This window comes from Grus americana, chromosome 4, assembly GCF_028858705.1.
Source record: "Grus americana isolate bGruAme1 chromosome 4, bGruAme1.mat, whole genome shotgun sequence".
NCBI lineage: Eukaryota > Metazoa > Chordata > Aves > Gruiformes > Gruidae > Grus > Grus americana.
Window position 1 is genome coordinate 13,359,469 of NC_072855.1, and position 24,843 is coordinate 13,384,311.

The 24,843-nt window shown below is 38.6% G+C and overlaps 1 protein-coding gene across 7 annotated transcripts in view; it reads left to right on the forward strand.

Annotated features, from left to right (window-relative positions):
- The window catches only part of PPP2R2C (protein phosphatase 2 regulatory subunit Bgamma), a 201,110-nt gene that overhangs the window by 103,222 nt on the left and 73,045 nt on the right, over nt 1-24,843 (forward strand). For 2 of the 7 annotated variants that reach the window (XM_054824008.1, XM_054824009.1), the window contains exon 2: nt 5,168-5,323. The exons of the other annotated variants lie outside the window; for them this stretch is intronic. In XM_054824008.1, coding sequence (XP_054679983.1) covers nt 5,311-5,323 — 13 coding nt within the window. In that variant the 5' untranslated portion in view covers nt 5,168-5,310. The remainder of the gene's footprint in view (nt 1-5,167; nt 5,324-24,843) is intronic. 7 annotated transcript variants of the gene reach the window in all.

Sequence of the window (24,843 nt, forward strand, 5' to 3'; positions counted from 1 at the left end):
AGCGCGGGTCCCCCACAAGCCACAGTTCTTGGCAGAAAACCTGCTCCTGTGCAGGCTCCTCTCCATGGGCCACAGCTCTTGCCAGGAGCCCGCTCCAGTGTGGGCTCTCCATGGACTGTGGTTTCTTTCAGGGCATTTCCTCCTTGGAGATGCAGGTGGATATCTGCTCCATTGTGGTTCTGTCCAACATGGGGCAGGTCCTGGTCTCTTCTCACAGCAGCCACCCCTGCAGCCCCTCCCTGCCACCAAAACCTTGGCACGGAAACCCAACACAGACTCTTACTGTTATTCCAGAGCAGTATGCTGCTTCCAGTGTATTCCTTATAGACCCAATGCAATTCTTAGAAGGTATTGTCATTGATTTATTATCAAGATCTTGGCTACTTTGACGTGTTCCTAAAAGTAGTTACTAACTTGGACAAGGTAAAGTATATTTAGAATCACAGAATCATAGAATGATTTGGGTTGGAAGGGACCTTAAAGATCATCTAGTTCCAACCCCCTGCCATGGGCAGGGACACCCTCCACTAGACCACATTGCCCAAAGCCCCATCCAACCTGGCCTTGAACACTTCCAGGGATGGGGCATCCACAACCTCTTTGGGCAACCTGTTCCAGTGCCTCACCACTCTAACAGTAAAGAATTTCTTCCTAACATCTAATCTAAATGGACCCTCCTTCAGCTTTTGGAGCATTTGGAGATGCTTCTTTGGAAACTTTTAATCCTTTTAGTGATGGAGTGATATGATTATTAATTAAAACTAAAGATGAAGCTCTATTATTGTTCCACTTCCAGGACTTGATTTTTGAAAATTGTATTCTGTTTGTTTTGGCAGAGTCTGCAGTGTCTAGATATATATGCAGAATCAATACCATAGCACACATTTTTTCTTGTTCACTGTACTGTAATTTAATAGGAACCTGAAGATTGCTGCTGCCCAAAAGGTATTATGGGGAAGAGACTGGGGAGGGGTTAAGCAACTTTCATGGTTGTGTTGCGTTGTTGATGTTATACCAGACCTGCTTTTGGCCTGGTGTTTTCACTTGTAGCTCTTGTTCAAGCAAAATATCCTTCCTGCATGTTAGCAAGGCTGTGAGCCAGTTGCTATGGTATTCAGCTATTTTTTTTTCCTTAAACCAATTGGCTTGCTTTTGTGATGGTTCAGCCCAGAATAAGAAATTGGTCACACAGGCTAGAACTGTAATCAAAAAAGCAGCTATTGTTGGCTTGAAAATCCAAGGTTGGGAGAACAGCAGAATTTCAGTTTCAAGATAATATTTATCATAGTCTGTGTTTATGGTATATATTCTAATGTGTAACTAAATGCTAGCAATGGTGGTGATAGCAGTAGTACTTTTTCAGGATGATAATAAAAATTGAATCACTGGACTAATTTCTCTATGTTGTTTTATCACCCTTAAAGGCATCAGTAGTTTCCAGCAAAAAAATGAACAGATATTTTTATTCTGTGGCCATTTCTTTTTGGCTTTTTGTTGTAATCCACTGGCAGGATATTATTTGCTAGTGGATTACCAGACTTTGCCACTTGTCTTCTCAATTTTAGTGTTGCTGTTTGGCTAATCAGAAAATTCTGGAAGACTGCTAGGTAATGTAGAAGGACTTTAAAATCATAATAGTGCTGATATGTAGCTGCAGTGATCCAAAGATAAAAGAAAGACAAGACATTTAGAGCGAGGTATATTCTGATAGATGAACTATCCAAAAAGGGAGGATGGACTTTTACAGGTCTTCAGCTTTAAGAAGCTCTTGTCTGCTTGAAGGCAAAGTTGTTCTCCTCCCCACCCTCTCTGCAAATGTATCAGCAGGACAAAGAAAAGATACTGCTGCTTTTGTACAAAACGACTTCTTTCAGAACTCATGGCTATACCACAAATAAAACTTTTAAATTTCAATTTAGAAATCACTAGAAATCACACTTGTAAAAGACCGTGCTACATACTTGAAAGGCTATCACAATCTAGGCAGTGCAATTGATAACAATAATTATGTGAAACCACATATTTGAGTTTGTAAATAACTAGACAAAAAAAAAGTAAAGATTTACTGTAGGAATGTGTTTTGTCTGTGTGCTCTGTACAATACAGTGGCACAATCCTTTCCCAGCGGAGAGCAGGATCTACTGAAGAAGCCTTTCTTTATTACTCCCAGAAGTGTCATGAGACCTTTCATTTTCTTTCCCAGAGCCTTATGTGGTAGCCCTTCTTTTTCTGTATGCAGGTAATAATGTCCCACTGTGGACTAAAATGCTGGCAGCAAATACTGCTATCTCTGCTCTCACTGACTATGAACAAAACCACCTCCTAGTTATCAAGGGTTTGACTAAATGATGAAGCTGAATCTTGGAGAGGCTTTAAATGATGCTGGTGGAGAGCATGAACTTTTCCAGCTCTGTAATAGTGCCATTTCAGTGTTTGGATTCCTCATTGTCACTGGACATTCAGGTAAACCTCTGCATGTTGTGTACATGCCACCAGAATAGTAAAGCCGTCAGCAGTGATGTTCAGGAAGTATGGGTTTCTAAGCATGTGGTACATGTCTTTGCAAGAAATCAAGAGAACGATGTGCATCAGCTCATCAAACAGCATGAAAAATCCACCTTCTGAGATAGTACGACAAACAAACAAACAAGAACAACCAAAAAAACCCCAACCCAGAGCAAAAAAGACTTGTCACAGCAAACTAAAAGGAAGAGTAAAACTCTTCCTTATTCATAGTAAGTAGTAAGTCTTAATTTATTGCACTGGGATTACTGCATCCTAATAAGTGGAACATGGAGAGCTCCCCATTGACTGTTTAGTTAAACAGGCTAAAGTCTTTTTAGGTCAATTATTAATTTTTATTTATGTCAAATCTATGCTGTAAGCACATACTCATGGGACAAACTCCCAAGTTTTTCAGTGAAATGAAAACCCTAGAAAAATCTGGATAGATCAAGAGATTTTTTTAGAGTTTATGGTTTTGGATGGTCAAATTTAATGTATGTGGTGTTTCACATTTGTTAGTTGCCACTGGATGTCTGAGAACATAAAACCCCACACATCCAGGAGGTAAGAGTTTTTAAGCATATCCTCTTCTTACAAATGTGATTTTAATGGCACAGTTCACTGATGTTTTATCTTGTGATGTTTCCAGATGAGCTTTTTATTGTTTATTAGTGTTCTTTGACTATATACGCTAAACGCTATATACTAAGTTACAAGAAATGCACGCGTGACCAGCAGTCATTATGGCATTATAATAATCAGAGTATGGCGGATAGCTTTGCACTGTAATAAATGTGGGTTATTTTATATTGGTTCTTATCTTCATTTAGAAATAAATTTGTAAGTACAAGAGGGAGAGCAAAGAATGAGAGTTGTTCTTGTTGGACATAGCTTTTTGGTGGCTTGCTTCTGAAATGTATAGAGAGCACTTTATGCATATTTGCATTTTAATACTTTTGCAAGAACATCTGTACAAGATAGTAATTTTAGTAGTTTTTGGGGTCACACCTAAAGTACATGTATATTCCTATATGACTTCACTGAGAAACTGCCCTTGACTAATAATTGCCCATGTCTACTTGCCACCCAGCTTGTAAGGCAAGTCATAAGGGATGGGTTTTCATTTAGTAGAGCTCTGCCTTTTTAAGGAAAGTGTAATGTAAGAGATGGGAAGTGTATTTAAATTTGGTTATACAAAAAAAAATACTCTCTGCACGGATCTGTTGTTCAAAGACATGGCTTGTTACATGTCACTTTATTTACCTTTCACGTGTCGTATACATATACTGATAGTTCTTAGCTGCTTATAATGAATCTTTGCAAGTAGTGATATGCACCACTGCTGGTGTAAGTATCTTAGCTCCACTGCTTTTCGAAATTGTGATAGAGATAGGATGGTCTACATACCCAGAGGACTTGCCTCATTTCCACCAAAAGAATACTGTGGGCTTGGTTCACATTCACCGTTTATTAAAAGTACTGCTTTTAGTGGTGCAAATATAAGTAGAGAGAAAACTCTCTCATGAGTAGAATGCATGCAGATACACACCTGAGTAACTAACTTGAATGGATTGCTGCTGTCTGGACTAGATTCACATAATGACAAAGGCCTTCATAAAAAGGACTGCTTTGATACAGCACTTAATCTTTCTGAATTTCGAAGCTCTGTGAGTTTAAATATAAGCATGGGTAAATAAGCATTGAAATGATCCTGGCATGTATAATAGATTTTTTTTCCTATTCAGTACCTGTATGTATTTGCTTTCCAATGTATCTTCTAGAAAAGAAAGGCTTTTGAAGAAAAGTGAAAGATACAAATTAAAATGGAGAGTATATTTCCACATGGATCCGTGATGTTTTTCTCTTTGATGCTATACAGACCTGGGATGAGGAGTTGATAGTTTGGGCTGCTCTGCTTTGAATTCCAATCATTGTATAAAATGGGTTCCGTAACTTCCTCTCCTTATGTTCTGATGACAGAAATACATTTTATTTCTCTGAAATAGAGCATTTTATTTTATGCTTGTGTGGTTGGGTTTTTTTTCCTTATCACTTTTTCATTTTTTGTTAGGAAAATACTCCCCTTAAAAGGGACAGAACACCTGTTCTCTAGATCCTCTAGATTGATTTTCTGGGCTCCATTTTAAATTTTATTAACTGAAGCAGTTAATGCTTCTTAAAACCCTGCTTCAACAAGCGTTCTGTTGAACTGTTCTTGATGGAGGGTAAACTGACTAATCTGAGTTGAATCCCTTCAGCAGCTGTACAATGGGTTTCACACTAAGGAATTTTCAAGGTACTTTAATTATTTCAATGGCTTAGATCAGGACTGACTTATCAGCACGTCCCTGGTAATTCTAAAAATAGTACCTAGTTCTTTGGGATTAGGAGTATGAGAGAGGAAACTCTCTTGAGTCTCAGCTAATTACACAGATGGAAGTGAATATAGGAGCTAGAAAGATCTGGGCTGCAGCTTGTGACTTACACTTCTGTAAGTCTGGGAATGTCCACTGAGGAAGTATTTTTCTGCTAATGAAAGTGATTGGGAGAACAAGGTGCTTGCTTGCTTACAGGGTCAACAGTTTTGTTCCTGCTTTAAAAATTATCCTTAGATGAGGAAAGTTTTCACCATTTTTTTGTCTTGAATTTCTTTGTTTTTTAGGGAAAGCTATAAGGAAGCTTGTGCGCAAGGCGACTCTGGTGGCATCTAGAATCCTCAGATTTCCTTGACTGAATCCATCTGGGTTTAGCCCTAAATATAGTAGACAAGCTGCACTGCTTGCACTGATAAATTATATCTTCCAAATGATAGACCAAGGTACAGTCATGTATACTAACCATTTTTGATCTCATTTGACTCTTGATTTTGTTGCTTTTTGGGTAGTTGTGACAGTACGGTTTGTCCCCGTTGTTGTGGACTATCTTTTCATCAGCACTCTCAAAAAAAAATTAATTGAAAGAGACTTCTGGCCTGGCTCTGGCATTTGATGTTGCCAGCTCCTTATGAGTCTGCAGCTTGGTGGGAAACAGCCTCTCCTGAGATTTACAGACTTGCCTTCAGTGGCAAGTTTGTACCTGAAGTGTCTATCTGCTTCAGGTGGACAGTGGGACTGTTGGCAGCACAACTGTATTTGGTTTTACTACCCGTGGAAAAGAAAAAAGAAAACCTAAACCAAAATTCCCCTTCCTTTTTGACATACATTTTCCATTTACTTTGTATGCTCAGCAGTCATAAAATGAAAACAGCCTATGTTCTAACAAAGCATAGATTTTTGACTGTAAAATAACAGCTGTATCATCAAAAGAAAAAATAGATCAATAAAGTACTATTCTAAATCATAGTTAATAATTAGGTTTCTTTATATCTGCTTTGATATCTCAGCTAGCTGTTGGAATGAGCAAGCAATCTCAGTGCCAACTGGCCTGCTTTCTGAGGTCAGAACTTCTCTTTGCTTTTGTTTTAGATGGGAAAATCTTCTGTCTCCTACCTGTGTCTCATCTGAACTATAGGGGGGATAACACAGAATGTTACCAGTTTCAAGGTGGTTTTAGAGTGGTGGTGTTGGTTCACATTTTAAAAGACTTTGATATCCAATAGAATATATTGCTCTGCTTGGATCATCCATGACATCTGAAAATTAAGACTGATTAAGCATTTTTTTAAATTGTCTTATATGAGCATGACATTGGTTGAATATTAATCCAATTGCACAGAAGCTATTAAAATTTTGATTTTTACGTGGTTTAGATATTGATTTGGAAGACTTCAGAGCTGTCTTTTCTTTTGGCCAAAGATGGGGAGGAATGCTTCCTGCGTGTGTCATCTTGGTTCCTTCATTCTCCATGTTGGGCTCTGGCTGTTCGCTGCCTCCACCTTCAAATGTTGAGCTTTATCCTTATTTTGGTTTTGTGCCCGGATACAAAACCTTCCAGTGGCATCTCCCTAGTGCACAAAGTAGTTGGGAAAGTATCTGGGGTCTGGAATGGATGGTTGCAAGCTCAGATTGGCTGGCACATTTGGCCCCTTGTGAATGCCAGGTCTTGCTAAGGGAGATCCTGTACCAACCGTAGCCTAAATCATCAGCTGACCACAATAAAGAAGTCTGTAGGTCATGCAATTTGTGAGTTGCATATAGCTTTGATGTTGCTACATAAAATCTATTTTCTGTTGTCTGGCAAAAGAATATTAGATTTAAAGAATGAATGCTGCTGGTGTTCAGCCTTGCAGAGTTGGTCTACAGATGGTTCTCCTTTTGAATATAATTCTTTTAAAAAATATGTACTAGCTGAGAGGTTAATGAAAGGTTTCCATAATTCTCCTGCTTAATTAGTACAATACAGCAAATAATTGAAGAATATGTCTATCTTTTCAATTGACAGCAACAGGTCACACCTTTGGCACACAGCTAATTGGTAATTTTCTGTGTGTATCATTAGTGGAACAGGAAGATGAGTACATCTGTGTTTGCTGGGTTGTGATAGTATCTATGATGACATTCAGCTGGCCTGTAGTGGTCTGTGTCAAATGCTTTCTTTCCTTGTCCACCGCCAGTGTTTTGTGATAAGTCTTTATATCTGTCGTATATCTATCTGTTCAGCATTTGGCAGGTCAAAGCGCTTGGGTGAGGTAAATTCATTTGCTCTGTTTTAGGACGTTCTGATGTTATTTAATGATGGTTTCAGGTTATAAAGTATCATGCTCCTCTATTTACAATCCTTAGGAACATTCTGACTGCTAACAAAATAATTTCTGAACAGAAAAGGCCTTGAGAGAGTTTCCTTCTACTACAAGAGAAAACAGTGGATGCCACATAGGAAATATCTGGGAGCTGGCAAAGGAAATTGAAGCTAACCATAGGCGTTGGTGTAAGGCTCTGGAGTTTAATGCTGGCTGTGGACGTGCTGGATGTGGACGGGCTATCCTCCAGCCCCTGATAAAGGGCAAGAGAGGATGGCTCAGGCTCTCCTTAACCACACACTGCAGCAAGACTAGGGCTGTTGTGGGATGACAGATTTCTGTTTGTATAGATAGCACTGTAACGGTAGTAAAATGCTGAGGATGGTTTTAAAATCCAGCTAATAAATGAAAGGGATTTAATAGTCACTAATTACAGAATTTAGAGTTTCTTCTAATATTGTTTTTGAGACCTTGACCCAAAAGTTCTCCATTTATTTGAAAGATCTTCATATATAACTAAACATTTTTAATAAAACTCAAGATGCTGCAGCTAGCTACTAGCTTGAGTTAGAGCATGATGATATATGGATCATCTCATTAGCTCCAGCTGTTCAGCACAAAGGGCTGAGGACAAATATCATTGGAGGTGAGTTGGAGAGAATGCAGATTTGAAGAGTTTAGTGGAAGAAATCTCTAAGTTGGTTTTGGAGAGGACTGGTTGTGCTAATGTAATAAGCACACACTAAGACAGAGAGACCTTACAACGTAAGGAGAGAAAAAGTAATTTGGATTTTCAACTATTAAAAGGGACTCTGGAGATAAAGCAGTTTATTAATAGAGACATGGATTTAATACAAAAGGTAAATCTGATCCATTTGGAAACAGCAGTCCGTATAGTCAGAGGTCTCTGCAACCAACGGACCTAATGGATTTGCTGTGTTGATGAAATGGTGCAGAGTGGGAAACATGGTGGGAGATAAGGCAGAAAACCAGATCTAAGCAGATCTTTAAATCTCATTGAAATTCATGGGAAGAACATGAATTTGACACAACAGAGGGTTTCCAAATGAGGCTTCAGTTCCTCACACCAGTGAGACTGTTGTTATTCTGCCCTGTTCTGTACGAGGACTGAATATAATACAGTGTTGCATGGCGTTTGCTTTTGTAGTGGTTCATTTTATCTCACTGCATTCCCATCTAGAAACAGAACAAATGTGGTTAGCCGCTGAAGTCACGGTTCTTCAGCAGCAGCATACCGATAGGAACTGTTATGTACGCTCAGCACTGTAATGCCATTGAACACTTGCTGGCTGCGCTGCTATTTAATGCTGCTCTAGCTGCTTCTGACAAGTTGATGTACTGGCACATCAGGATCCTGTATTGGTACATCATCGGGAGACAGGATGATCGGTAACCGTATTCCCTCACAGGGCAGTGGTTATAAATACACTTCAGGAGGAGATAACTTCTGAGCCTTCTCTTCTTGCCCTTTCGAAAGATATTTTCACTTTTCTGTATTACGGAGATGGTGCTAACATGAGCAGTCTCATACTGCGTAGTCAAAGATTCCAAAAACCTGATGTGCTGTCATGTGGCTTTGATCATGCAGTGCTATGTTTTTTGCCATTAAAATGTACCAGCTTAATAACTAACAAACTTAGATTTCTGGCAACTTCCATATTTATGCGCTGTTCCTTTGTTATAAAAGTTTAAAAAATAGATAATTCTGACCTTTGGTGAAAACATAGAAAAGCTTACATTCAATACTAGTATTAGTTATTTCATTTCAGTATTTTTCTTTACCTATTTGTGTAACGAAGCCATTAGCGAGTTTACATTGGGGCAGCAATTAATGAAGATTAGTTTAAATATAAGCTTAAAAACAGTCATCTGCCACTCAGCAGATGGGAGAAGTCGTGATTAAAGAGTTAATATAACGACTAGGTAGCACATATGCTCTTCAAAGTTTTAAATACTGTGTGAGCAAAAATTAAAAAGTGGCGATCACTTTCAATAGCTGATGTTGTACCCTTAATATATTTACAGATCTGAACAGCTAAGCTGATTGCTGTCTTCAGAAGTTGTGTAGAGTCTTTCAGCGTTCTTGTGTAGCCTGTAGTCTGGACATAGTCTAGCTCAGACTGAAATTTGAAAAAGTAAGCAGCTGATGCTAGTTTATTTAGTAGTTATTTTTAAGCCCTCCTATAACTACACTTTGCAACTTTGCTATCTGCTTTTGGCCAGTATAATTTAGATAGCTTGCTTTAATAAACTTAGTCTTTTTTATATTGTCGCTCGATTGCTCTGCAATGGGGACATATTTCTTTTCTGATTAATACAATGCTGTAGACTAAAGCACATGGTTGACAAATGTAATACAGCAAATATAATGACATGAACAAACAGCAAAAGTGAAAACAAAACAAAAAAATACAACCCAGAAGCTCTCCCCCAACCTAAAAATAAGTAAATCTTAGATTGACTCCTCTCCGTTTCCTAAATAAAATCAACGAAAGCACACACACAAAATAGTGTATCCTTTTACAGGCTGAAAAAGGTCTGATTCTGGAAATGGATGTTCAGCCGTCACTGAGCAGTACTTCCTAATGCTATCAGAATATTCTGCTAAAGGGGAAAAACTGCTAAAAGGCCTTAAGGGTTATTGAAGGAGATCTGCATTCTTTCTGTTAAATTTAATTAGGGATTTAGACTGTTTTTCCAGGTTTTACCCATTAAACTTTATGACTGATAAATTTGGAAACAAGCATTGCATCTATAAGGTGACTACTTTTGATACCAGACTGCTAAATGGAAAGGCAATTAGGTTTAAATCACTAAGATGTATGTGTTCTTCCCTGTTGTTTCCTAGCATTTTCACTGAACCTATAACATAAATAAATGACTGTGTAGGCTCACAAAATCTAGTTACGGTTTATGTTTAATGTGTGTTTTAAATAATTTTCAGGCTGCTTCTGCTGTGGTAAAAGTAAAATTAGGATGTTGTCATGCTATTCAGTGAAAACTAGGGGCCCTAGGGGCACTGGATTACAAATTGGTGGAGTTAATTTACATTGTTTCATATAGCAATTAATTACAATTTCAGTCTAAAACCTGTTAAAAAACCCCTTGCCTTTTAATTATAAAGTAACAGAAGGCCCAGGTTAAATAGCGGGTCATTGTCTGCCAAGTCTTTGAGCTATAGGATAGTCTGTGGTGTTGGTGAGTTTTGTTGGGGTTTTGGGGTGGATTTTTTTGTTCACAAGGATCCTTATTTTTCTGTTAGAGCTAGCAGAGTCCCATGAGAGTAGTAGCTCCTGTGGAGTACCAGCTGGGGCTCCTTGCAGCATCCCCTACCGGTTTATTTATGGTGCAGCTCTGGCACCAGTATTTGCTGAACCCACACTGTTCTTAGGACGCTCTCATTGAAGTCAAGCTGTTATAACACCTGGTGTCAGCATGTGGAAGAAGAGGAAAAGAAAACAAAAATTGTGGGTGTGGAGAAATTAGAAGGCTGATCATTGTACTGAGCGGCGTGTCTGCTCGCTGCTTTGTTTCTGCTGCAGTTGCAGCAGAAGGGAAGCTCAATGTGGTTATTGATGTCTCTTGAGTACTACAAATCCTTATCTTTCTTTCTTATCTGTTGTTTAATTCTTAATAATTTGTAATAAAATATTCAGCTATCTAGTCCATGGAATAATACTTAGCTGATCTGGTTTCCCTACAACAAAAAACGAAATCAACCTAAAATCTCCTCATATGCAGATATTACAGTTGCATTGCTCACTGAATTTTTTAGCAGATTGTTCCATTTGTTTCCTGTTGATATGGCCAATAATATATTGGATTTTAATCCAGCTCATAGAAAGCTATTTGATAAATAAATGTGTTATCTAGGAAAATGAGCATCATTTTTAATAGCTTGGGGAAACTGCTATGTTGTGAAACGCTTTTATCAAAACTTTAATGGGCATGGACCTCTTAAGGAAACAGATATAAGGCAGGGAGAGAAAAGACTGCTGTGGAGACTTAGTTTGATTAAAATGTTTTGGTAAAGAATCCTTAATTATTTTAGAGAAACCCACAGTGGGGTCTTTTCTCCTGTGCTGATAAGAAACTAGGAAGTTTTCATATTGCATTCAAATGTGTGATGTGAAATGAATTAGTTATTATCTGTATCTCCTTGGGGCATATGCACTATAAATAGCTTTTCCAAGTCTATTGCTTTATTCTGCTCTGCACTCTATTGTCAAATTGCAGACCAGAGTAAAAATGTCTCCAATCAGTTGCACTCCGAAGCAATGCATAGGATACCGATTTGGCCTCGGCAGACCACGGGGTTTTTTTATGGTACGTGAGCAAATGGAGGACTCTTTGGTTCACTGACCCCTAATTTTTCAGAATCCCAGGAAAAACAAAACACTTGTTGTTACTACCAGCTGTGATTGTTGTCAACAACAGCAAGAAGGGGGAATGTAGGTGTAACTATTGAATCTATACTACCAGTAATGGTGGAAAAAGGCTTTTTAGTTAGGGCTGTGAAAGGCCCTTACTGTGAAGCCAGGTATCAGCTGCATTGGCGTTATGTTTTGTCATAATAGGAAATACAAGTGATCTGGGGCCATAAATTAGTTTACAGCTTTGGACTTTAAAAAGGGGTCTGATTATAAACCCAGAAGAGCATGGTGTTTTCTATGGCACGTTGTTCATCTAGAGTTTTGTTTTGCAAGAAATAAGAGGCTGCTGTCCTGGCTGTTATCACTTACCCTGCCTTTACACCAAGGAACCCAATGTGCTGCCCAGGATAGCTCCAGAGAGGTTTCCTTTATTTGAGGTTATCGGAATCTGAGAGTGTTAAAATTGCCATGAGCTTAAATATCTCAAAATTCTTATAAATCCTGGATTATACTCTGTGTATTACTCTTTCACTGTTCCAGAAAAGACATGAACTTCAGACTCTTGATGAAGTGATCGCCCTAAGGAATCTGTATCTTCATGTTGATGTTTATAAAAGCTATAGCTACCTTCTCAATGTTGAAAATAACAGTTTGAACAAGAACACTTATCACCACGTTTGACCATTTCCTTGATTATTTTTAGGTCCTCCAGGACTATTCACAGTTGTAAGAGATAGTGTACGGACTACAGCAGTGAAGGATCCTGTGGCAAACTCTGCCACCCAGCCAGGTGCCGTGGCAGCTTACCTGCTCGTACTGCCCTTCAAAAGTTGTGAACATCTGGTGAAGAGTCTCAGTGTGTAAGGTAGTAGCAGCAGCCTTGCCTTCTCAGTTAGGTAGCAGCAACCTTCACGCAATGTGAAGTACAGTGAGGGGAGTTCGTGAGTCAGTTGTGCAAGGAGGATGGAAGAGCGCAAGGACACATCCCCAAAAGGTCAGCTTCTGCTCTGTGGCTTCCAGGATTGCAAAGTCCTGGATAACTATCGCTTTTCAGTCCTCTTCGGCACAGACACAGTTAACAGGTCTGTATTAGTTGTCTAAATCTCAGAGAATGGGAATGCCTGTTCTCAAGTTCTACATGGCCTGTAGAGGTTTCTAAAAAAAAAAAAAAAAAATTATGTTGCTGTTTCTGTTTTGAAACACAAGATCCCCAGGTGCTTAAGTATGCAAGTCAGAAGTGCCTTGGCTTAATGTCGCTCAATTCTGACAATTCTGGTTGAGGAGGACACAAACTCTGACTGAATCTGTGGAGGGTCCTGAGCTGTCGATGCGTTCAGATTCTTAGCTAATTCCCTGAGCTTGTACTGAGCTCTGTGTGGAGCTGCCTTGTGAGTGGCCACCTTCTTCAGTAATGCTGTGGAAGAGGGGGAGAAAATGGCAAGAGGAGGGGGAGCCGTTTTCTGTTCACTGCCCATGTTGAGGCAACTTGGGAACTGAGAGGATTTGGTTTCAGACTTAGCCCAGAGGAGTTTGAAGGCACTGGTTCCAATTTCCCTTTCTACCAGGTGAGAGGCAAAGCTGGATTGGGGCCTTCAGAGTCTCTGCTGTCAACTGAGCCACCACCTTGGGTAGTGATGAACAATCTGCTGATAGGATCTGTGATACCACCACAGCAGGCTCTAAGCGTATCCCGTACCAAATGCTCCCCCAGCCGTTCAGCACCAATTGCACTGTCATTCATCCTGCTCTGTGTCCTTGGTCTCACTGGAGTGTGGCACCTGGTGGCACCACGATATTTCTTTCTGTATCAGAAAGCAATCTTTCTGAATCTTGAGGTTCGTATTACTGCTAGGCAGCTGGGCCCCAAGAGCTGAGAGTCAGGGAGAGAATAACAAGGGTGAAGGCTGGCCCTTGAGTAATTAGCAGCAGCATGGGGAGGTAAGCAAGTGTGCTTAGCTACTCCTCTTGTTCCATTAATGAGAAACACACTTGTTCATTTGGTTGCATCAATATAGTGGCATAAGACAAAATGCTATATTGCTTTACGGTGGCCGCAAATTTTCTGCTGGAGTGAAAAATAGTAAGTACAGGTTTAAAATATATTTTAATATATTTGATATTTTCATGTATTACAGCATAGTTTAACTTGCTTGAGTGATCTTGCATGCTGCCTTGGAGGCCTATATCATAAATACAATTATTATTATCCTTTATGCCAAAATGACATTGACATAGGTCGAGATTCTCATGTGAACTGAATAGCATAGCTCCAGTGAAGGAAAAGGACAGATTTGGTACCTTCTGTTTAAGTTGTCAAGGTTGGCTGAATTCTGAGTTAATTTGAAATCCTGCTTTATGGCCTCTATTACACAGGTTTCTGCCCCCTCCTTGAAATCTCTCTTCTGGAATGACAGAATGTAACCATAAATGTTGCTTTTTGTTGATATTTTTCTGCTTTATTGTATGTGGGTTTGGTTTTGTTCTTTTTGAAGTAACAATCCATGTTGCTTCATAGGCTTTCAGGGAGGTCTTTCTACTTCTTTTTGCTTGTAATGTAAGTCTTTAGCACTGGATGAAAAAGCAGACAGTTCAATTTTAAAATGCAAACAGAGTCCTCATTTTCTGTGGCTGGCAAACTTTCCCTTTTATCCCTCAGCCAACTTCTATCCAGTCCACTGATTCTCCTCCTCTGTGTCATGCTTGCTAACTTTTGCAGATTAATTTTTTTATGAGAGATACTATTAAAATGACTTTGGAGATTCACATAAATTATCTCTGCAGCTTTCACTTGCTCTTTGTTGTTGTGAAGAATTTACTAATATTTCTCCAGTGCAGCCTGTATTCTCTAAATCAGTACTGAATGTTTTTTCTAATTTGTGCATTAAGTAATTTTAACTTGATTTTTTAATGAAGTAAAATATTAAGTACTTCATGTAAACTTTTATCAGGGGGAAGGGAAGCACAGAAAGTCTGTTAATTTTGCTTTATCATTTACACAGCTACTAAATCTTTCTGAAGTAAATTCAGCTGAGCCTTGCCTGCCAGGAGCAGCCCTGGTAGCTCCTGTGCCATTGAGGTGCCTTTCTGAGAGGCAATTCTTTTTCTTCGTTCCTTCGAAGTACAGCAGAAAACTGTGAAATGAGGCTTTGCTGTTCCCCTGCCTCTTCAGTTTGTTCCCACCAGAAGAGAAGAGTAGACAGAGCCTCCCTTTGCACTTCTAGATATCTGTCCTTGACTGCTGGAGTCGGAGCAGGAATTCATACTCATATGGGAGGAAATTATGGTATCAGTGGTTGTGTTTGGTGCGTGTTTCACTCTTTGAAGTCAGCAGGAGAACACCATTTATTTGCAGTGCCCCAGTATTTTGCCATAAATAACTAGAGCAGAGAATTCAAGTGATCCGGGTTCTAAAGCTGATCATAACTGCAAGACTGGGAAGTGCAGCCTCTGGTGCAGTACTGGAACCAAGAAGATGCAGGCTGTGTGTAAACAGCCTGCTCAGTCCTAAACTAGTAAAAGAGTCACCGCTATGGTCTCCAAGATGATGATTTTTACATCTGAGAGTGTCCTTTACATTTTTAAGAAATGGTGAAAATTATATAATTTGATGTATTTAAATATTTGTATTGTGCAAAGCTGTGCCTACAAACCTAAGATGTGAGTTAGCCCTCTATTTTGATCTGCCAAACAGAGCATATATTAATATCTAAAAGTCTTCTGTAAGGTAGAGCCTCCTAGATTATTTTAATGTTCATTTCTTTTCTAGTAAAACCTTAGAAAGTTTTTATTGTTGTGAATGAATTGATTCTGCGTTGTTGCGATTTCATTTTAAGGGACTAGGTCTTATGTTTGGGAGAGCTGATTTCAGGCCAAGATTGCCATGTGAGTTTTTATCATCTAAGAACCTTGTAACTTGCTTGCAGTTCACTTTTGAGCTGCCAAACTGAACATAAACTGAACCTCTGTTACTTCTTAAATGTAGCTTGAAAGCATTCTAGTTTATTGAAGGGTTTTCCAGCATTTATGATTGGTAGGTGGTGCATGTATAGGTATGAAGGTTAATTAAATCAAGAGGTGAAGTTTGTAGAACAGGGAATGCTTCATTAAGCCCTGTGTGAATTAACATGTACAATCTGTTCACAATACCCCAAGTGCCATTCACTGAGACAGTGTAATTACAGCTTACACACAGTTTCATTAGTTTGTGTTTCTTCTACTGTGGTTGACATGTATGTTGTCTTCACTGAAACCCTGGAATAGAGGAGGGACTGCTCGCTGGTGGGCATCTGAGCATACTGACATTCAGCAAATCATTTTTCCTTTGGGTTCTAAAATGTCTTATCCCAGATGTAATTAAGCTTGTAATTCATCAACTGACACTTTTTTTTTCTCAAATTCCACATCTAGCTGAAGACTTGTGATAGCTCTTCTTGTACAGATTTTTTGGGGGTTTTTTTGGGTTTTTTGGGGTTTGGTTTTTTTTTTTTTTTTGCTTTAAACAGATGGCAAACAATAATTATCTTTCCCCGTTGCTAGTAGTTCATCTTTTGTTTGGGCTGTTTTTTATTTAAAGTTAATTCATTTTTATTTCATGGCAGAATATTATGACAACCTAAAGGTGCAGTCTTTACGACACTTCTCTCTTTAACGTGCATGGTGTTTAGGCAACTATAAAATCTAGGTGACTGTGAAGATACAGGGGCTTCAGTGAAAATTTAACTGTATAGATTCCAAAGAGTTTATTTGAATAACAACTTCTGCTACCAAGAAGTATGAATGCACTTAAATAGACTGAAGCGTTATCACCAGTGCAGGCAAATTTGCATCTCTTTCGGTATGCATTTAGTTGATGCCCAGAGAAGGAGTGTTAAAGCTCTAGTTATGATCTCTGCAAGTCAGAGGCTAGATGCATACATAAAGATCCTGGAAAGTCATGTGAACATATTTAATATTACCCTTGTGATAAGTCCCACAGGCCTATTCAGGTGAGAGAAATTAAAGATGAGGAAGCAGTTGAAGGCACAGGTCTGTAGACAGAAAGGCAATATTAATGAGGGTAATAAAGAGACTAGTGAGGAGGAATGAATGATGAGCTTTATTGCAAATCTTATCTGTGCATTATTTCTTTATCGTAGAATGGGTTGGAAGGGACTTTAAAGCTCATCTAGTTCCAGCGCCCCTGCTGCGGGCAGGGACACCCTCCACTAGACCAGGTTGCCCAAAGCCCCATCCAACCTGGCCTTGAACACTTCCAGGGATGGGGCATCCACAGCTTCTCTGGGCAACCTGTTCCAGTGCCTCACCACCCTCACAGGGAAGAATATCTAATCTAAATCTACCCTCCTTCAGCTTAAGGCCATTATTTAAAACAAACAAATTTGCATAAATGTTGCTAGACTGATGTAAGAAGAGAATACAGCTGAGATGTAACAGAGGTAGCAGTAAAACCAACCTTCTGTTGTCCTCTTGTTGTCCTATTAACATCTTTAAATATCTTCAAAAGGTTTATGTTTAGAACTACTATACAAAGAGAAGACATGTTACATCCACACCATGTGGTATCCCAGCTCTGCCAAACAATGGCAGGTCCCAGAGTGGTAGTGATCTTCTGCCATCACTCCTCTGGCTGTACTCTGAAAATACTGAAAAGCTTAGGGCCTGCTCCAGAACTGTTTTACCCTTTGTTGCCTATTGTATTTTTTGGTATCTAATAAAGTAATATTAAAATATTTCACAGAAACTACCTGCCTAAATTTTCTCATACCAGAAATTATAGTGTTTTGTTTCGAGATGACGTCCTAACTTAGTATCTGTGTTAGGTTTTTGATAGATTGCATATATCTCCTGATTTTAGCAAGTTCTAGTATTATATAATACGTTTCATGGCAGACCATTCCACAGGAAAAGTTAGCAATAAAACATGTGTGAAATTATACATGACCTTAAGTTAGATCTTACTGGTATATAAATTATTGCACAGACCTAGGCTGATGTAACTTCAGAAACCATTATCTGTCAAAACCATCCTAAATCATCTGACAGTGTTTCAGAAGTACCATGTTTTGGGGCAGATAATGAAGAATTATAGGAAAGCAGATGAGGGAATAAGGGACCTAAAATGTCATCCATTGGCACCATTTAAGTCCAGAAATGGGGTCTCAGTGCTGCTGCAAAGCGCAGTCTGCATGGCAGGCAGACTGAGCAGGAAAAACTAGCATGATAGTGCTGGGTTTAGGCATGGTGTTTTGTGAATTTATGCATTGGGAGATTATTGACTATTTTGGATGACGCGTAGGAGCTTTTAAAATATTTTTTTTTCTTAATATTTGGCTTTTTAAGTGAAGGACTACATTGAATTGAGGCTGTATTTTATTTGGGTCAGTAAAACATACATCATGACAAAGAGCAGTTAGTTGTGTCTTCTCAAAATAAAAGCCTTTGTGTTATTTATTCATTTCAGTGCCACAAGAGCGTATGATGCCTTATAGGTGATTAAAATGAACATGCCACCAGAATCTTACAGCTTAGACAGTGCACAGCAAGGGGTGACAAAAAAAAGGCAGAGAAGTACAGGAAGCATGAGGGTTACAGTGGCAAAAGCTCATGAAAATGCTTTCATATACCAATAAAAGCTTTCACTTATGCCTCACATATGTTTCCTCACTGCATGTTGCCTGTGTGTCTTGCTGGTTATTTGATTTTTGGTTTTGTTAACGTATTCTACTCGTAGACTTTGGTCCTGATATTGTTTCCCTTGAAGTCCCTGGAAGGAACTCCTAGTGATTTAAACAGTGCTGGATCAATCTCAGTAAGCAAAGACTGTTGGGATGTGGTAATGAAGAAGCTGGTGCTTTAAACTTCTTTGAAAAGGAAGTGTTTTGTTAGAATGAATAATGAAGCACCCTGCAATTCTTGTTGTTCAGGTAGTAGGTGTAACATTATGTACAAAAGTAATGCATGCTTCATCATAACTACCCAAATACAAAGTGGAAAGGTTTGCTGTTCTTCCCCCGTTAGCATCCCACTTCCATCTAAGTCTATATCATTTGTCCAGGAAAATGTTTTCTTTTCCACAATGATGAGATTATTGTTGTGAGGATATGGAATTGTTTTGGGTGTTGTTGTTGTTATTGTTGTTGTTTTTTAAATACATCTTTCTGTCCCAGTTGGTAAACTTTTGTCATAATTAGTGCTAACGGTGGATAAGTGCATAACTGCATACATCTCGCTTGAATCCTATTGATCTCCTTGTCTCAGTGATATTTTGTAGTAGATTCCTAAATGCTTAGTGTGGAACGTTGTTATTACTAGCTTTAAGTATGATGGGTTTTTTTCATTTAATGAGGTTTTCCTTACTCTTATATTGTAAGAAAATTACAGATGATTGCATTTGTACAAATTGTTGCTTTATCATGTCTTTAATGTTATGCCTCCAGTATTATGCCTCTTGCTTTTGTCCCATCTATTCACTTTTATCCTTCTTCTGTTTCTGCCATATCCTTTTCAGCAGTATTATCATTTCTTGTGAGTTCACATACAATGTTTCGTTATTCTAAAGAGTTCCCCAATTTTGATTTTTTAAAAGTTGAAAATCATTTAGACTCGTGCTCCGCATTGACAGAACATGTTCCAATTGCACAGGGCAAACGGGACACAGGTACGTTACATGCCGTAAAATCTGGAGAGAGGAACAGATGACTTTTATGTTTGTGTCTGAGTAGCAAATGGTAGAGTCTGCCTTGTAGCACGTATATTTGTATTTTAAACTTTATGTGAAGGAGAACCACAGAAATGGAAGAAAACTATTTCCCTTTCTATGGAGATCCCATTATTTTCTGTTAAGTGGATTTGAGGGAGAAATTTCTTAACTATTCAGATATGTAAATATGCAGACAGACAACTCATGACAGCTGCAGAAATATCTGACTCTAAAATATTGTTTAAACCCCATTTGTTTGTGTCTTTTGTGCCCCTTCAAATAATACATCACAGCCGATTTTGTGGGTGGAATATACCTAAGACGCACCAAACAACACGAAAACATTCAGTCTCTCCAATGGAAACAGATGTTTATTAAAATGTAATGAAATTTATTCACCTGTTTATGTGAGTGCTGCACATGTTTGCTGTGTATAACTATTTATTAAACAGCTTGCCCATGTGTTGCCAAACAGCGGATTAAATTCTAGTAAGTCTGCTTAAGTAGTTCTATGCTCATGAATATGACATTTACTCTATTTACACCTTTCCAACTGGGTTAAAATGTCAAAAAGATGTATTTTTGTAATATAAGTACCTCAATTCTTTTTGACATTATTTTCTGTAGCTCGTTTTATATGCATATCTTTCTTTTATATTATCATCATGATGGTATTAATTTGGATGTGCAAATTAGCTCTTCATGATGTTGTCATGTCAGCATCTGGATTCAAGATGTGCTGTTTCATAAGCTTCACATCCTATTGCGTTTCATCAGAGAGTCCCCCTTTCCTAATCTAATTATTCATAAGGAACCTCGGGGATTGTGCTAATGGGCATCTGAAGCTATAAAGAGTAATGAAAGTGGTTGTGTTACTGCTATGCAATTAAGTGTATATAGAATACCATTCATATAATTAAATTCCGAATTTTTACCACTCTCTTTCTCCTTTATAGGACATTAATTATTTCTCTGAAGTTAAAAATAATACTAATGGAGTTTAAGAGATTTTTATGAGAGTTGTAGCATTTATAGTCACAAGTTGATTTTGGCTTTTACTTTTAAAGGCCTTCAGGAATTAAGTAGCCAGTTTTATGAAATTATTTTTATGGATTTTTCATGTTGTATGTGAAAAGGTGGAGGATGTTTCTGACTGAGGCAGAATTTAAACTGCTGGGAAACTGGGGGGGGGGATGTGCTGTGTGTTTGCTGTTTAATATTATGTCCGTTGGTTTGCTTGGGTGCAATACGCATTCTGCTGGTGCTGGTGGTAATGTGGATCAGCAGTCATTGCAATTTGTAAGTTCAGCATGACCTTTGGTCTGGATTCAGTTTTCTGTCTTCGTTCATTTGGAGTAAGTGTTTTGATGAATGAAGATGAAGTATTTAGATTAACTAGTCAATATGTTTTCCGCTGATAATTCCATATTAATAAGTGCTGATGGTTAGTATCTTTAAGGTCTACTGACAATCTGATTGAAATCAATGGCAGTTTTGCCTCATTTAGTTGAACGGGAGCAAGAATGAGTCTTTAACCAGCAGAAAATTATAAACGCCAATCGCCATTCACGTGTCATTCAGTACGAACAAGAGTTTTTATGGTGCTGTCAGGCTGAAAAAAATCCTTTTCTTTTTTTGATAACAAAGCTGCATTTAGCTGTAGTGATCCCTAGGTAGCCTGTTAGAGGTGTTCCGGCTTTGTTATTCCCAACAATAGGGAATGTGGCCACTCGCTGATTCCACTTAAGTAAGTGGTTGCTACTGCTCAAAATAGCTTCGGAGACTGCTGTGCTGCTGAAATTCTGCTGCAGACATCCTGCATTAACCTAGTTATCTTGAATTTTCATGTGAAATTCAGACTTTATTTTAATGCTGTGGAGTACATGATATTAAAGATGTTGTGCAGTTCCTTTTTCCAGAACACCAGTGATAGCCATGATGTTCCATGGCAACGAAGAGGCCAGGGATTGTGAAAGCATCCTCCTCCATCTTTGACCATGCAGAGCTAGCTGGGATCTTGTCCTGTGTTCTGGACTGCATTCCTTTTCTTAACCATAAAAATCCCACTGTCCTGTTAAAATTGCTTATCTGTGTAGTAGCTCACTACAAAACCGAGTGGTAGCTTCAACTCTTCCAGGATATCCTCATAGTTTTCTCCCCAGGTACCCACCAGGAGAAATGAACTGTGTAGTTTGAATGGGAGTTTAATAGGTCCAGGTCCTGTCTGACCAAATGACAGAATGTCAGAGGGGGACTGACAGCTTCTCTCTAATCATTACTATAAAAGCAAAAGGAGAGAAGAAAGAGAGGGGAAAGTGCACCGAAAGCCTGGTCTCTCTGCTAGATTTCCAGATTGCTTGGGGCTTTAAAGGTCAAACCGAATACCTTAGGTTAGTACCTCCTTAATTACTAGGAGACAACCTTTAAAGCACAGGAATAGCATGCTTTTGGCATTACTCAGCCAGCAAGTGTCTGCACTCTACCTGAGTTCATGCTTTAAAATATTCTTAAAGTACAGCAGTATATTGGTATGTCATTAATCTACCCTTACAAAGGCGAATAAGTTTTGCCTCCAAGAGAAAAAGTTGTATTCATCTTACTGTCTGTCCAAAATACTTGTGCTTAGTCATATCGGTGATTTGCAAAGTCAGGTTAACACTGCCAGATTTTGTACCGTGATTAAGGATTCTGATGCAATGACTGGCAAATTTTCTAGCCGTTTGCTGCAGCTGACCATTGCTGTTCCCATTTGCTCTTGTATAAAACTCAGCATTGCTTTCACATACCTTCTAAGCATATTCTCTGAGATAAGACATGTCTGAAAATCAGGAAATGAGAAAAGAAAACCTTCAATCTGTTCAAACAACATTTTCTGTTTGTTTGATTGGGTTTGTGTTTGGTTTTTTTTTTTCCTAGTGGTAAATTTTATATTTGTATATTTATATTTTTCTCTGGTAATTTATGTTTTTCCACATTATTTTGGTTTCCTTTGATTGCAGGGTAAAATCCTTAATCCTCTGCACTAGGGTATTAAATAGTGACCAGCTGCAATAACATTCCTGTTGGCCGTTGGTTGCTTCCTACTCTCTGTTAGTTTTGCATGTTTGTGTTTTTCTATGTAAATATGAAAATAACTGTTAGGACAATTTAGACAATAAAAGATCTGATATTGTATTCCTGCCTAGTGTGTACATATCTTTACTCATCTAAGTAATCCTGGTCAACGGACAGTATTTCTGGGTATTCACCTAAAAATTTAAATGAAGCAAGCCACTGCTTGAACCTCGCATGTGGTTAATCATTACTTTGTTAGGCTTGACTTGTAATAATATTCTTTTCTTCTTGCACTTGATATACAAATTATTATTTTAATGATCCTTAAGTTTAATTTTGTGCAAATCAAATATTGTGTGTGTGGGGGGTGTGCTCCCCATTTCATTGTCAGATCAGTTTCTGTCTCTCCTTGTAAGGCTAATTTCCACACACAAGTTCAAATCCCTTAGATCAAGAATATGCTCATTTACAAAGATTATAATTGATTTTTTGGCCCTGTTTTTAATACTTTGCACTGTAAATGACATCCCAGTGGAAAATAATCATCATACAGATGTTTGAAAGCTCCTTCCTGCAGAGTATGGTAATTGAAGTCTATAAAGTGTCATCAGACTGCACGTTGTTTCTAATTAGTACAAGGCAGTTTCTCTCAGCTTTGTATAGTTTTACTGGCCTCTTTCCTTCATTATTTTACCAGCTGGCTCATAAATCTTGTCAGTTACTCAAAAAACAGATGAAAACCATGAGATTTTTCTGGTTGGTTCATAGTTTCTTACTTTGCTTTATCAAAAATACTGATTTTTATATGGTTTGATGCTCACTTTCTGAAGCTATCAGTATACTTTTAGCTCCAACTGGCCAGGTGCTACTCTGACATCTTTTGAAAGACTCTTGATCTCACGTCATCAGGAGAAACACTAGTGCAACAATAAATTTCTTTCCTCATAATAGGGCCTTTATGATAACAATTCTCATTTGTCTATTTTCTGAAGAAGGAACATTTTAGTGACTCCTTGATGGTTCGATGTTTATGGCAGACAGTTTCCCAGGGTATACTTGGAACAATCAACAGTCAGATGAAAGTGGGCGGATAAAAGAATTTCTTCTATAGATAGGAGCTCAAAAATCCATGCAAAATCACTGAGAAAAGAACCTTTACCTCCTGTTTCAGCTTCCCTGTGTGAGTGTACTTGAGTACAGGTCAAATCCCAAGGTCCTTATTGAGGGTTGGATTGTGCCTCCAAAACTGTACCTTCCTCTGGTAGGTTAGTTCGCCCCAAAGTAGTGTCCCTTTACTTCCTCATGGCTTTCTGCAAGCTCTTTTTGCCTTAAATAATCTGAGATCTTACAGGACTTCAGAAAAGAGACAGAGGTAAAGAATTTGCAGGCCCTGGCTGCTTTCTTCAGGCATCCATTCTATGCATGGAAGACCAGAATAAGAGCTGGCTCCCTTTGTGATAAGACTCTGAGGCAGGACTTATGATGATTTAGATTTTTTTAAGGTGAAATTTATATTTCTCCCTTACATGTGGTGAATGCCTTGTCTGAATATTCAGGTAGCACATCCAAAATTTGTCATGATGCATTGCTTACACAATTTCTTGTTGATTCCAATTTGAATGATACTCCAATAATGCAAAAGTCCACATTTTACTCTGAAATTGAGGAGGTTCAAGAACAGCTAACAGACAATAATTTCTTAAGCTGACATATATTCTAAGGCACCAGACTAAGATTTAGGAGACTGATTTTGATCCTCTCTGAATGACAGCATCCTGAGCACATAATTTTGTTTCTACAAAATTTCTCTGTTTGGGAAGAAACCAGTACACAACAGCTGTGATTTGGAGAAGGCCTGTAGAGCAAATAATTACAGAACTCCTCCTTAACGCTTTCAGTGGAAAGTATACTTAGTACTAACAGTATATTTAATATGATAATTGCTTCACACTGGACCCTCCAGTTAGTGCAAAGCATGTATAGAAGCAAAACTCTTTCTCACATGAACTAGCTGCAAATTGTGTAAGCTCATATGAGGCTATTAAACTAAAACCATCGGGTATTTGATCTGAGGTGATATTCCTAGGAAAGTGCATTGATGTGCTGCTTTCTGAAGTAGAAAGAGTTTATTTGCTACTTTTCTGATAAGTATTGCATCACTTAGGGATAACAACGTGAGATAAAAATGTTGTTGCAGTGAGCCAATTTCTTCCAAGGTTCAGAAATGGTGTCTGGGTCTGCAGCTCTCCCCTTCGCTGCAGTGCTGGGTCTGGTGGCAACATCAAGCTGGTGCCAGGCCTGGGGAACGCGATGTCTCTCTCCACTCAACCAGCCTTTGGCAAATTTTCCAGCATCTACTCTGCGGTTCTGACTAGGGTAAAACTTTCCCCTTATCACGGTCCTTTGAACAACTAACCAGCGTGTTTCTCTACTGCTTTGCCTTGGAGAAACATGTCAACACCTTTTCTTTTCATTCTGTATTTAATGGATATGTCAACATTGCTTAATGGAGG